Source organism: Etheostoma spectabile, chromosome 9 (genome assembly GCF_008692095.1).
Source record: "Etheostoma spectabile isolate EspeVRDwgs_2016 chromosome 9, UIUC_Espe_1.0, whole genome shotgun sequence".
NCBI lineage: Eukaryota > Metazoa > Chordata > Actinopteri > Perciformes > Percidae > Etheostoma > Etheostoma spectabile.
The window spans coordinates 24009800-24023708 of record NC_045741.1 but is presented as its reverse complement, the minus strand read 5'-3'; the positions used below and the strand labels follow the sequence as shown (position 1 = coordinate 24023708).

At 41.5% G+C, this 13909-nt stretch overlaps 2 protein-coding genes across 3 annotated transcripts in view; both read right to left on the bottom strand.

Annotated features, from left to right (window-relative positions):
• The window catches only part of nit2 (nitrilase family, member 2), a 21125-nt gene extending 16961 nt beyond the window's left edge, over nucleotides 1–4164 (bottom strand). The window contains exons 1-9 of the mRNA XM_032526791.1: nucleotides 4052–4164; nucleotides 3773–3891; nucleotides 3515–3635; nucleotides 2207–2295; nucleotides 1995–2088; nucleotides 1833–1907; nucleotides 1668–1746; nucleotides 815–913; nucleotides 405–460 (exon numbers count right to left, since the gene is read on the bottom strand). Coding sequence (XP_032382682.1) covers nucleotides 405–460; nucleotides 815–913; nucleotides 1668–1746; nucleotides 1833–1907; nucleotides 1995–2088; nucleotides 2207–2295; nucleotides 3515–3635; nucleotides 3773–3891; nucleotides 4052–4079 — 760 coding nt within the window. The 5' untranslated portion in view covers nucleotides 4080–4164. The remainder of the gene's footprint in view (nucleotides 1–404; nucleotides 461–814; nucleotides 914–1667; nucleotides 1747–1832; nucleotides 1908–1994; nucleotides 2089–2206; nucleotides 2296–3514; nucleotides 3636–3772; nucleotides 3892–4051) is intronic.
• Nucleotides 4165–4750: 586 nt separating this feature from the next.
• The window catches only part of tbc1d23 (TBC1 domain family, member 23), a 13304-nt gene continuing 4145 nt past the window's right edge, over nucleotides 4751–13909 (bottom strand). The window contains exons 5-19 of one of the 2 annotated variants that reach the window (XM_032526732.1): nucleotides 13359–13482; nucleotides 13123–13247; nucleotides 12976–13022; nucleotides 12796–12899; nucleotides 12512–12634; nucleotides 12334–12426; nucleotides 11802–11972; nucleotides 11628–11670; nucleotides 10893–10999; nucleotides 10613–10755; nucleotides 9816–9860; nucleotides 8024–8112; nucleotides 7775–7910; nucleotides 7347–7541; nucleotides 4751–6652 (exon numbers count right to left, since the gene is read on the bottom strand). In XM_032526732.1, coding sequence (XP_032382623.1) covers nucleotides 6568–6652; nucleotides 7347–7541; nucleotides 7775–7910; nucleotides 8024–8112; nucleotides 9816–9860; nucleotides 10613–10755; nucleotides 10893–10999; nucleotides 11628–11670; nucleotides 11802–11972; nucleotides 12334–12426; nucleotides 12512–12634; nucleotides 12796–12899; nucleotides 12976–13022; nucleotides 13123–13247; nucleotides 13359–13482 — 1630 coding nt within the window. In that variant the 3' untranslated portion in view covers nucleotides 4751–6567. The remainder of the gene's footprint in view (nucleotides 6653–7346; nucleotides 7542–7774; nucleotides 7911–8023; nucleotides 8113–9815; nucleotides 9861–10612; nucleotides 10756–10892; nucleotides 11000–11627; nucleotides 11671–11801; nucleotides 11973–12333; nucleotides 12427–12511; nucleotides 12635–12795; nucleotides 12900–12975; nucleotides 13023–13122; nucleotides 13248–13358; nucleotides 13483–13909) is intronic. The other variant, XM_032526733.1, reaches the window with a different exon arrangement.

Sequence of the window (13909 nt, the reverse complement as noted above, 5' to 3'; positions counted from 1 at the left end):
GATGTCATTTTCTGAACTTACCAGACTGTTCTCACTGTTCTATTATTTGTCTTCTTAAAACTTAGTCATAACTGTTGTTGGCTTGGTGGGAAACTTTTAATATTAACAAACCTCCAGTAAGCTTGACTTACTGTAGGGCCCTATGTAATCTATTTTATGGCTTTTTTAAATTCAGTTTTCAGGATCCTGTTATCACAGCAGCTATTGGCCTCTACATTAACGCTGCCATCAGTCGGGCCCTCGCCACAAAAAGACACTTGCCACTGAGCTAAACAACTTCTCTGGGGGAAACCCTGTGATGATGTGGCACAGAAAGCAAATAAATGTATAAATGCAGAAAACAGGCACCAGAACATGGTTCAGTCCTCCTGTCTGCAGGAACAAGCAAACGGTTCTCCACTCACCAATGTCAGCATAAATCACGGCCTCCTCTGGTCCGGCCTTGGAGATAACTTCTCCCCTGCAACGACACAGTGCAACAATCAAGTCTGCAAAACCTCACACTGGAGAATCTTCACAGAAGACAAAATAAAAGCTTTCAATATGACACCAATATCTATGGGAAAAGACGTCATCAAGTACATTTACTGAACTAATGAGATGGTAGGAGTCCAACCACAAAACAATCCTGATCAGAACATAAAGGATCAAAATACTTTGGAGTTATCTTTTGCTTTCCTTTCATGTACTCATGGCTCCCTCGCTACCCCAGCGTCACTAACTCGTGTTCCCTCTGATCCCTTTGACCCAGTCCCACCCAGTGTGATCTGGCCAGAGGCTGCAGGAGGTAAAAGGCTACAGCTTGGTGTTGTACCATGGGTTTACAACAGTGCTGTGACCCCAGGCCACGTATGAAGAGGTTTCATCTCTGGCAGGAGACGCCGTGGCCACGTACACTTGGTTATCAACCGCCCTGCGAAGGAGACAAAGAAACCATGAGCAAAACATACAGCAGGATATTGTTGCTTTATTTAGTTATTGTTGCCCCTCTGGACCAGGGGTCTAGGGCGGGCGATAGGGAAAAAAATCAAATATCTTGATATTTTGACCAAATGAATCAATTATGCAAAAGATATTGTAGGGTTGACAATTGGTGCTTTAACAATACATCTTTACACTAAGATTTTTGATAAAAAATCATTAGTAATGTGGATATAAAATGGGTAAAGGCAAATAATAGAACAGCTGGAACAGTCAAACAGGCTGTTGTTGCAGAAAGTACTTCTTCCTTTCTATGATGAAATCAAATCCAATATCGAGATATCGTGATATACAATTACGTTGTCTAAATCGATAATGACAAGCACATAATGACTAAATCTTCTCAGAAACTCTGCTGTGAAACATTCTGAGGGAATATCATTTGAAGAATTACAGATTTGTAAGAGTATTTGGATTTATCCTCTATAATTTCACTGTTTACCACATTGTTGATGATTATTTATCCAAAATCTCATTGTAAAAAATATTTTGTGATAGCGCCACTTGTCAACCCTATAATATCATCTCAATATCAATATCAATGTTTTTGGTCAAGAATATCGTGATATCTGATTTTCTCCACATCGTCCAGCCATACCTATAAAAGATATTTGGTATCAAAGTAAAATGTGTCTTCACTAGATAATGAAGTGATTGTGGACAGTGACTGGGACTGTGAGTCTGACCTCCCCCTCTGAAGCAGCTCCCAGTGAGCTGGACCTGTTGTCATGTTGAAGGCTCCAGGGTAGACCAGCAGCTGACAGCCTGAGGACAACAGGACACCCCCATCAACCCTCCTGCACACACATAAAAAAAAGCCCAGGGGAAACCACGTCTCATCACACACTTACCTTCCCTGCTGTAGAGCTGCGCCAGCTCAGCAAACCTCATGTCGTAGCAAATCCCCACACCCACCTTACAGAAGGCTGGCGGAGGAGTTACAGAGACAACAGATCAGAAGGAGCTCGTCCAGCTGTAAGGATGAAAACAGGAGCCGGAGACATGTCACTTACGTGTTTGGAACATTGACAAACTGTTGCCTGGGCTCAGAGTCTCCGACTCCCGGAAGCGGATTTTCCCCGGAATGTCAATGTCAAAGAGGTGAATCTTCGAGGAGGAAACATGACGAGAATAATTCTGAGATGGTGAACATCCTGCTGTAATATATGTGAGGTTATTAAGCAAACAGATGGCAAATTAAACAGTGCTGTTGATGCACACATACCTTCCTGTGTTTAAGAATCAGCTCTCCATCAGGCCCAAACACTGTGCAGCTGTTGTACAACTTCCCACCGTCCTCTTCAGGGATGGATCCTGGGGAACAAGGCACACCGGTCAGTGCTCCACTGTGGGAAAACAGCTTCAGCTTTTTGTAGTGTTTCACACAGACACAAGATTATTGTTGCTACAAGAAGAGCATACAATGTAATAAAACAGTTAGGCATTCAATGCATTTTTGTGGTGAAGGTAAATGAAGATAATGTACCTTCTGGTTGGGCAAAATTATATAACTATTAGCCTCATCTACCAAGATTCACCACACTTCTCAGATTTACTTCTAACAACTCCCAGAGAGAAAAAGAGTATGATTTTCCACAGCATTTTCACATATAGCATTAAATGCACAGGTGTGATTAATGTCTGGATATTATGTAGGTGTGTCAGTTCCATGTTCCACGCCTCACACATGGACACACTTCACGTGAGCTTATCTGGCAAAAAGTTTTTAAAAAAAGTTTAAAAGCTTATTGTGGGTTGTATGGAGCACGATCAACCCTACGTGATAGAGGCTATTCTGTGGATACATATGATCAAATATTAAACACTGCTTTGTTTGTAAATGGTTCATCATCCACTTGTCAAACATATACTGTTATAATTATTATTATTATTATTAATAATATTTACATTCATTCAGTACTTTTTGCACATTGTCTGTTTGCTTTTTACTGTGGAAAACTGCTGCTGTAACATGGGAATATCCTCATTGTTGGTTGAATAAAGTATTATCTAATCTAATCTAATCTAATCTAATGAAAGCAGTTTGAATGCGACTAAAATTGTAAACAAGAAACAGTGACAGTATTGCCAGTTGCTAAGCAATGCTATTGCCATTATTTTGAGCTGTTTCTTTAAGCTGCACCCTCTGCTAAAAACACAATATTTCAAGTGAGATCATGTATTAACTGGTGGAAAAGGTCTGTTAGCCTTTCACTCTGTGGCACTAATACCAAAACCTGATGTGTGCAGTACTGGTGTTCTAGATAGAAAGGCATGCTGGCCTATATATACACTACATTGCATTTAAAATAAATACATGAAGTAGTGGAGTGGGCAGGGTTTATATCAAGGGAAAATCTTATCTCAAAATATTGTCTGAAAAATTGACACATTTGTAAGACATTGCCACAATACAATACTGCATTGTATCCACAAGACTTCCAAGTTTCAGAGCAGAACTATCATTAGTCAACATTCAGATGCAGATTTACAGTAAAGGGAAATACTTCCTCTACTCTATTAGGCGGCCTACCTCCCACTAGATACACCTTACTGTCCCTCGCCGCCTCCGACAGCGCCTGCGTGGACTCCCCGGGGATCCTCTCGGCATACTCCGGGAAGAAGCTGCTTCCATATGGAGAATTGAAGCATTCCTGTATATTTCATGATAGGTGACAGACAGCAGGAGGTCAATGCTGAGGGGGGTAGGGGTGGGTGTGTGTGTGTGTGTGTGTGTGTGTGTGTGTGTGTGTGTGTGTGTGTGTGTGTGTGTGTGTTTCCCGCCGCTCACCGGCAGCAGCACCACCTTGCTGCCTTGCCCCGCAGCCTCCTTCACCAGCCCCCGGACTCTGCTCAGGTTGTCCGCCTTGACGCGCGACACCTGCAGCTGGACCACAGCCAGGCGGAACTCTAACAACCACAACCACAACCTGTATAATTATTCACTCATATTAACGGTCTATGGTTGTTACGGACTGAAGAACTATCATGGTTGTATGTGCATAATTAGCATAACTTCACTTTAATTGAAATAAATGACATACCGCGCAGTAGAGAACTTTATACTTACTGGACATCGCTTTAGCTAAAGTGGACATAAATGCAGAGTAGTCTTGTTTGGTGACACAGTCCACAGCAGCAGGGCACGTGATTCCGGATGGCTATGTGGTTTTCAAAATAAGAGTCTATAGTTAGTCCTGCCAGTAACGGGTCCTGGTTCTCTGGCCCGTCAGGCTGGTCCCCTAAAACAGAACACATCGATACAAAGGAATGATAACGAAGTCTTGCGGATACAAACTGATTGTGCCTCCATCTTATCTATTAAAGTCACACAATGACACATGCTAGAGCAAATGTAGTTCAGCGCCATTAAGGTGAAGTTTAGAGACAAAGTTACGTCATCAGGGGGGTGGGTGTAGGCGCATGCCTTCCTCATTGGTTAGTCAGCAACAAATAGCTTCAAAATGAACATAAGTGATACTACAGGGGTCACTCAGTATGAACGCGAATTCATTGTGCATATGCTGTATATTTACACTGCATAGTATTGACATTTTCAATGTTTGGACCTTTATTAATTCTTATGCATTAGTTGAAGATAAAGACAAAGGGGACTAGATTGACTTTTCATATTGTTACAGGCTGTTGAGCCCTTTTGCAGGACAGATTAGTTTACCTATCCTCCTTCCTTGTTTCCAATGGTCAGAAAAAAAATTGAATTTACATACATGTCACATAATGTATGAATGAGTTTACTTCCACGGGTGCATTCAAATAATCTCCATTTATTACAAAGACAAACAATTAGAAAGTAATAGCAGTACATTAAGGTGCAAATTACAGTTGAGACATGTTGCATTTTGAATAGTGGTGACATCCTCTGCCAGTGAAGTTGGAGTAATTAAAGACTCCTGAGGATGTTCCAGTCAATACTCACAAATATCACAAAATACCAACACAAAGCATGGATTACATGGTAATGCTATGAAAGACTGGAGTGAAGAAAGATGAGTCTTTGATTCAAGTTTTAGTTTTTGTCATCCATATTCTAAATGTGCCATATATTTTACTCAGGTTGACCGCTCCCTCATTTTGTTTTATATGAAGGGGATAACTTGTCTCTGGACTAAAGTTTCAAGTGGAGCGGTCAGGAAGCTGCTGCATCACTTTAAACCCAGGCTACCTACACAACTCGACTTCCAACGCAAATTAATAAGCAAGCAAGAACAAAGCGAGGAAAATATTAGAGGAGAAGCAGCAATATGCTGGGATATGTTGCCACTATCACACATCGCAGGCATGAGGCTGAAGGCAACAGTGGCAGGAAAAATAAAGCTGCTTAGTTTGGACTAAGACAATGGACAAGACCGACTTGATTTGAAAACAGATATATGACTTTGCTTTTTTACAAATTAGCTTTCTTTTCATTGCTTTTAAAGCTATGTCTACAAGTGCAAAGCACAGTCCTTGGTACAGCGATCTTTTCTTTCTAAGCAGGTAGAAGTTAGCATAGTGTTGCTTCAATTACAATAATAGCCTTTCAGATGATAATATAACCAGAGATTTATTTCACCTGGGCATTTTTTTTAATCAGGTTAACTGGGGGAATAATAATTTACATACTGAATGGGATGGAAAAAATACTGAGGTGCTCAGACTAATAGAATACTAATGTAGCCCAGAGGGCTGTGAACGGTGCTTTCTGACAGCTACATCAGACTACTATGAGATGATATAATAATTCCTTATTATATGTAAAAGCAGAGAATACATTTTCTCCCAGAAACTCTGTAAAAGGCATACTTCTTACTCTAGACAGAAAGGGAACTTCAAAATGTGTATATGTAGAAGCATATTCTAACCATCAGGATATGCTTTCAAAATGACTTTGCAAAGGTCTGAGCTGATATAGAGCAGTTTACACATTGTCTATATATACACACACACACACACACACACGTCACATATTTATAAACATCCTCAAATAATTTCTATTTAAGGCGGCCTGCTGGAAAATAAAGTTATCAAAAACAGTTGTTGCGTTAGGAAACCCGACTCACGTGCATGTGAGCACTGGTTTTTATGGTGGGTGGGTTTGGGATTACATCAGCTGAGCTGTTCCCTACAAAACAGCTAGGTCAGAACTGAGATGCTTTAAGTCGAAGGAGAAGGTCGGTCATGTAGTGATAAACAGCTCCGTCGTTACGCTACCTTAAGGCCAGAAGGAAGTTTGCCAAAGTAGAATTGTAGATGATGAGATCCCATGTTTTATCAATTATTAAGAAAAACATACAGTACAACCAATATTGTTTTTTTTTTTTTTAACTTAGTGAAAGAGAATGGCTGGCCGACCGTGGAGCACCCAAGTATTTCAACACTCACAGCCTGTCCCACAGGCCCCGCAGCCAGCCGTGAGCCCGCCAGGTCCCAAACACGGACACACAGAGCTTCACAGTCAACACTGCAGCGGTGCTTCCAGCAGGGGGGACACCCGAGGGAGAGCGGGAGAAGGGTGCACTCTTGGCAGACAGAGACTCTCGTTACAGTTTGTGTCACAGCTGGCCGTCACGACCCCGTCGTCTCCCTTTACGAGCTCTCCAGAGCATCCAGGACTTTCATGATCTGCTGCTTAATGACTTTGGTGGCATCGCCTGCGTTGGGTATCAAATATCTGAAAGGAGGCAAAGCAGAGGAAAGAGAAGTGAAATGAACAAATGACTACCAACAAACTGTCAAGCTTCTGTAAAAGGGTTTCACAATCATAATAAAGTTGTAATATCCTAAAAGAATGAGTATAGATCTAATTAAGCCTGTTGCATTTAATCTCCAGGAATCTTCTCTAAATGTGCCCTATACAAACGTGTTCATGTTAAAGGAAATTAAATGAATATTACCACATTTTGGGAAATGCGCTTATTTTCTTTCTTACTGAGAAAACGTCACACTCGTGTGTCTGTACCATAAATCTATAGCTGCAGCTAGCAGACGATTAGCGTAGCTTAGCATAAAGACTGGAATGCACCCAACTGTTCACCAAGCTTTTGTTACAGCACGCAGCTCCCAGTCAAACCACAAATCGTTGTTTTTACGTTTCTGTTTGTGTACGGTGAAACAAACGGCATATAATGTGTTAATTACAGAGAATAGATTGTGCTGTTGCCAGGCATATTTTTAAATTTTGGAGAGAGCCAGACTAGCAATTCCCCCTTACATCCAGTCTTTATGCAACGCTAAGCGCCTGCTGGCTCTAACGTTTTTGATGCAAGAATTTTGTGGCACAAGTATGTCTGAAAAACAAGTTAGCAAGTTTCAAATTAAAGTTTGAGATTGGATCTTTTGTAGACAAATAATTAGTAGACAAGCACCTCTCGACTGCTGATATCTCCACTCCGGTTGAGTTGTTGCTGCCAAACTTGAACGTTATCAGTTCCGGGTGCTTCTTTTTGGATGTGATCTTCACCACAGAGTTCAGTGCTTGTCTGGATTGGATGTAGGCAAAGCCTTTCCTCGAGGCGATCTCCCGCAGGCAGTACATGTGAGTTGCTGTGATCAACAAGTGGCTGAAAAGAACAGATTGACAGAGTCAGTTTTACCATTCACCAATTCCTGAATGATTGCAACGCTTATTGTTCATTTTTAGGGAAGTGGGGATTAGTCACATTTAAATGCCACTTCCTCTTCCTAGTTTCCAACCTTTGACAACCACGATAGATAAGAAGGATGGGTGTCAGGGGGGGTCATGTGAAGAATTTCTTTTACACACTTTAGCAAATTCATTTAGGCAGCAACTCACCTTGGGAACATGTGGCCAGTTTCTTTCACCTCATTACATGGAATGTGATGCTTTACATCTGGTTTGTTTGTCCAGGTCTGAATGTTGACAATCTCCTTCCTGTCGTCGTCTGACATGGATGAGCTGTCGATCTCATCTGGGTGGGATGTCAAAATCCCAAAAAGTCACATTATTTAAATATTTTTAGTTTAGAGGCATCCAACAGCAACCTTTTTATTTCCCCTGGAGCAACATTCTATAGGAGTTTACCTGTATCATACTCCTCCTCATCACCAATACTGAAAACAGGCTTCACCCCCCGGTAAGGTTTGCCGACGCGGTCGCTGCTGCTCACGTGCCTAGAGATAGAAATCAACAGAGCAACGTAGAGCGTCACATCAGCACTGAGTGAAGGCTGTGAGGATACATAAATGCCTGTGATGAAAAGTCACATTAAACACAGCAAGGTTGCACACAGCGATGGCATGAAGACATCCTTAGCCCACTACTGCCAGATTATGCTGTTAAATATAAAGAAATAGGTTAAATGAGACCTTTATGCTCCAGAAGAGCTAGATTAGTTAGTGTATGATATGCAGGGCTATATGGAGCAAAACATATGGGTTATTTTGAGGCTTTTATATTAAATTCTGCATAGCCCTGGCTATCATCTAAAAGAACAACAATGAAATGGAAAGACAGTGTTAAGTGCATCTCCAAGCAAACAGCAGGGACGCTAAGGTTTAGGGCTGCACAATATAGCTTTATTTTTTAATTTATTCATTTCATTTTTTTATCCATTGCAATATCAATTGGCGCAATAAACACATTGCGTAGGCAGCAACATATCACGATAGACAAAGATTTGTTAGTTGTAAGAGTTTAAAGTGTCATTTCTTTTTTAAGTGGTTTAATTCAATGTTCAATTTGTTCAGTAAAAGAAAGTTAGAAATTATTTCCTTAAATTTTGATTTCAATTCAACAAGCATTTGCATTTGTTGTATTTTAGCAGAATACTGAAAGAACTGAGTAGCTTTAATCAATTGTTAATATATCGCAAGTCCTATCGTTATCGCACCCAACGGTGAAGGCGAGGCGGCACACCAGTAAGGATCCTTCCGCGGGTTCACCTACGGAAACCTTTTACAACTTCTACTTTCTCTACATAGTCAAGTTGGATCGTCTTCTCAGCACTCCACAACGGCCGTGACCGACTCCGGCGGGGCCAATCCGAGGACCTCACTAAACCATCCAATCGGTGGTAGTGACGGTTTTGATACCGTCAAACCTTTTCCCTATTTTACAGCGGCGGTCGACGGTATTACCGTGACTACTTAAAAATGATGACATAAGGCTCAGACAGCGTCACCAACCTGTTGGCTTGTGCCTACACTGTTCAGAAAGTGAATACTGAAACACCTCTCCCTTCTCATTAGGGCGCAACCCCAAATGCTGCCAGACTGCAGCATTTTTAGGCATTAAATAAATTATATATATTTAATCCTTGTCTCCTATATCAGTGCATTGAATTTTTTGTTTTTAAATGACGGTATCTAAACTGATACCGTTGCAATTTTTAAGACCCTGTGATATATCCTTTTACCACCCAACCCTTCTAAGGACATCACAGACCTGTTATTGCTCAATCTCGCGTGGCTGAATGACACTGGTCCCTCTAAGAAGTTTGGACACCGACCGCATTGTAAGAATGTTCTCACATATTTTCCTTGTATCGTGCAGCCCTACTAAGGTTCTACCAATAACACCTGTTATTCAGAAGAGGGCCTCAGTGAGTTGTGGATGTAAAGATGCTTCCTGAAAGGCCACAGCAGCTTCAGCAGTGCTGACTGAGCAGCAGTGCTGAAGGTTGTTAGTGAAAGCATGAAGACAGATCTGGAACTTCTGCTACGCATAGTGTTGTTACATGAGTGAGCGGCGTGGGCAGAGATGCTGGTATACTACACATGCGTTAATGTGAAACAGGTTCACTCTCCTACAATCCTGCCACACTGGTGTGGGTCTACAGCCAGTGGGCATGCTGGTGACATCAGGGAGCTCTTACCGATCTGGAATCACCTTCTCTGGCCAGGGCAGATTGAAAGACATTCTAGCATGGAATAAGGCACAAGGTATGGTAAACTTTAATTTGAAAAAAAGTTGCAAAATTAAAATGTCAGTTTACAGTTACCAAATGACCACAGTTGTCCGATTTGATTAGTCGAGTTGCTGTTCATCAGTCCAGTGTGATATTTCAGTTGTGTAGGAAAAAAAAGTGAAAAAAAACCCTGAAAATCTGACTCAATGGATGTACATTGCTGGGATAAATCCCTAAAGACATCTGGCACATCTCTCACACGCTTGATTCTGCGCCATCAGGGCTTAGTGCAGCCCAGGATGATTGTATTTCTTTAAACCAATCACAAACAAGCCAGAGCATTTCTTCCCCTCTCCCAGAATAGACAGGCGGTGCAGCCAGACCATTATGGAATATTGCAGACACAACACCGCAATAAGAGGTGTGGCAATGCGAGACTAAGTCAGGTTTAAATATATATATCAAACCCCAATGACAAATAGCACCTAATAAATGTTTACCATTAAACTAATTTTGGTGGAATTTATAGTATACTAAAAAAAAAATATGAACATTTGTTTTCTAGATGTGACTGCATTGTTTTGTGTTTTTTTAAATTATTTTTTATTTGTGAGAGGAATGATACATTTGAAATCTTGACAAATACTAAAATTTAAAAATGTAAATAAAAAAAACAAAAAAACAATTATAAACCCCTAAAAATGAGAGTATAAGAGTGGGTTGTAGAGTGTGTTTGAGATGAAGAGGAGGAACTGGGAGCTCACCTGTCTACGGGCGTGGCGGTGTTCTCGATGAAGCTGATCATCTTCTCTTTTACGTTCACTGACTTGGACTTGAGAGCAAATGTCATTTTGTTGACCAAAGACTTAACGCCTTTGCCGTCTCCAGGGCTACTTAGTGACTCTCCCTGTATCAGGGAAAAAAAGACGATTATCTGTTTGACCAACTAAAACTTTATTCAAATGGGTGTCCAACGTGGGGCTGAAGACAAACAGTGAGTCAAAGTATTAATTTGTGCGTACACAAATGTTTGTGACCACTTACATCAGCGGAGCTGAGGCTGCTGTGAGATCCAGACGTGCTGACGATCCAGTGGATGTACGAAGAGTCGAGACCCTCAATATTCATGTCTACCAGATGCTTTTGGAGGGCTGAAATCACACAAATCTCAGTATTAAACCGGCATTTGTGACCAGGGGACAGATATATAAACAATGTGTTCACACAAAAAAGATGCATACGCCACTTCCCACGCGTAAACTGGTATTAATAACAGAAGAATGTGTGGTGAGAGTGTGAGTTTCTAACAAATCCATCAGAGCATGTGGACATGTTTTCTTTAACATGGAAATGAAATACAAGGTGAAAGATGTAGTCTAATCATAGAAGGTTTAGGTTATTTTTTTGTCTTTGTAGCAACAAGTATATCAATACTTTATTTCAACAATTTACTTGATTCAGCTTTTTACATTGTGGGCATCATTTGCCTATACTCATCTTATCACTTAACATGAAGAACTTTATAAAGTCTGTTTTGATATGAGTGCTATGAAATCACTGATGATAGCTGCTCCTTGAGAGTGGAACTGAGGCTTGTGCACCCAGTTCCACAACGTTAGGAAGTCATAAACAGAACCAGGCGAACTCAAAGCTTTATAATTCTGATGAAAAGAAAAAGTGGATAATTCTTTCTGTGTGTACAGTGTTTTGGTCGTGAATCGGCACAGTTTAACGCTTCTGGCCCCAGGAGTCTCAGTATTCTCATATTCACATACTTACCCATGAAACCTCCTTTAGCAATGCTGACATATTCTTTGTTTTTCTGTAACAGAAATCCTTTAATTAGCTAAAATGTTAGCAAGGAAAACATACAAAAGGCAACTGTATTTCCCAAACAGGAGGAAAATCCCACTGCATCAATGATGTTCATTCTTCTCTTGTCATGTCCCTCACCTGCAGGAAGTGGGCCAACACCATGTTCATGTACATGTCCTCCTCCTCCCTGCCGCTGCCCATGAAGCACAGGTGCTCTCCGCTGGCGATGGAGCCCGACTCCAAAGACTGCTTCTGAGCTTCTAACAGGGACTTCACAGAGAGAGCAAACTCAGAGGGGGTCTGGAGCATCTGTGAGAACAAAAGAAAAACACATTTATTATAATAATAATAATAATAATAATAATTTATTATTAGGGATGTCCCGATAAGCTTCTTTGACCCCCCTCGCTTTGATCTTTAAAATATTAAATATCTGCCGATAACAAGTCCTGATCCAATACCTGTAGTTGCTCAGATAAAAGAGCAGCCCACCGTTTTTTTTGTTTTCTAAAATAACTAAGTAAACAAAGTAACTAAAATATGTGTCTTAGGCTTAATACATTTAAATTAGTTTTTTCTCTCAGCACCAAAACAGCTCTCTCGGGATAGAGACAACCCCATTCATACACTCCATACATTTGAGCACAGAATCGATTTAGTCTACCCTCACCAGGTCGGAGTCCAGGTGGAAGGCCGTGGACAGGTGCCCAGCGTTGTACTGCTCTGCAGGCCTACAATCCACCACGAAGAACCGTACCCCATCCTGGAAATAAAATCCATTATCATCATCATCATCACATTCATCTTCTCTTTCTTTCTATTCACAAGGCTAGGCGAGTGTTACCGACCTGCTGCAGCTGGTTGGCCTGCAGGATCTCAGGGACGGACACAGGGAGACACAGTGCCTGACTCAGGTCAGTGTCCTCTTCTTTCAGAGCCACCAGGCTGCTTCCAAACAGATTCTGGTTCATCTACAAGGGCAGGGCAAAGCAAACACACAACAATGGCTTTGAAACAATGACTTCTCTTGTGCAGCTGCCTTTGTCTCTTTGTTAGCGGTCTCGTCTCAGTCTTGGTTTAGCTCAGCACTACTCTGTGTCGATCAAACACAAACACAAACATAGTGCCTTACCTTTCTGAGAGACAGAGGGGTCTTGCTCTGGTAATACTGGGCCAGAGAAAACAAATCTTCAATGTCCTCCGATTCCAGGTGAGAAGGAGACGCTTCCAGCATGTCTGTGACAAAGCAAGTCTTGTTTAACTCCGGTGTTTAAACAAATTTTGAATTAAAATGGCAGCAAGTCAGACTTACTGATGATGTCCTCTTTGCTGCCTCCATCGTCTGAAAGGATGGCCTCTCTAAGGGTAAATTCAACCAAGACAAATCAAGATTTACATTTAAGGTTAGTTAAATTGGTATGATCATGTATCTGTGTAGCTTCCACTAGAGGCTGCCTACTTGGCATTGACGAGGATGATGAGCATGAGGAAGAAGATGAGGAAGGGGTCTGCTTGCCGGAGGTAGCAGTCCCACACGGCCTGGGTGACATCTGGAGGGCAGTGGCTGGAAAACAGACTTCCCATCTATGGAGGAAATACAAACACACACAAGGACACGTACAGTAGTTCAGACGTGGGCAGAATCACTGGATAATTACGTGTCAGAATGACTCGGACTGGGAAGACAGAACATACCCAGTTGATGGCGTAGGAGTCAGGTGTGATCTTTTTGGTGTCCAGGAAGGAGCAGAGCTCTGGCTCATGGTACTGCAGCAGTAGTCTGTACAGGTGGAAGGGCCGGCCGTTTGGCACGCATTCCCTGAAATGGACATAATTAATTCAATTTGATTTAGTATCAAATCATAGCAATTTACATATAGAGTAGGTCTAGACCACACTATAATTTACAACTAAAGTTTCCATGTGCTGTCTATTATTGAGAGGAATATAGTCCAGCATGGCCAGACCCATCTCCACAGCTCTGCGGAGGAAGGTCTGGCAACAGGAGCATAAACTCCAGGGTAGGAAACAATACCCTCAGGGGTTGTTTGCTTTTCTGTAAACCAATCCATCGTCTTGAGCGGCGCTAAGCTCCGGACGCAGCAACAATACATCTGTAAAATGGTTTCAAGAAGGAAGTTGTTCTGGTGGAACATTTGCACCCCGCAAAAGAAAACGCCACATCCAATATTAAATGAAGTGAACTTTTCACACGATTCAGTAATGTGAGCTATTTAAATCAGCTG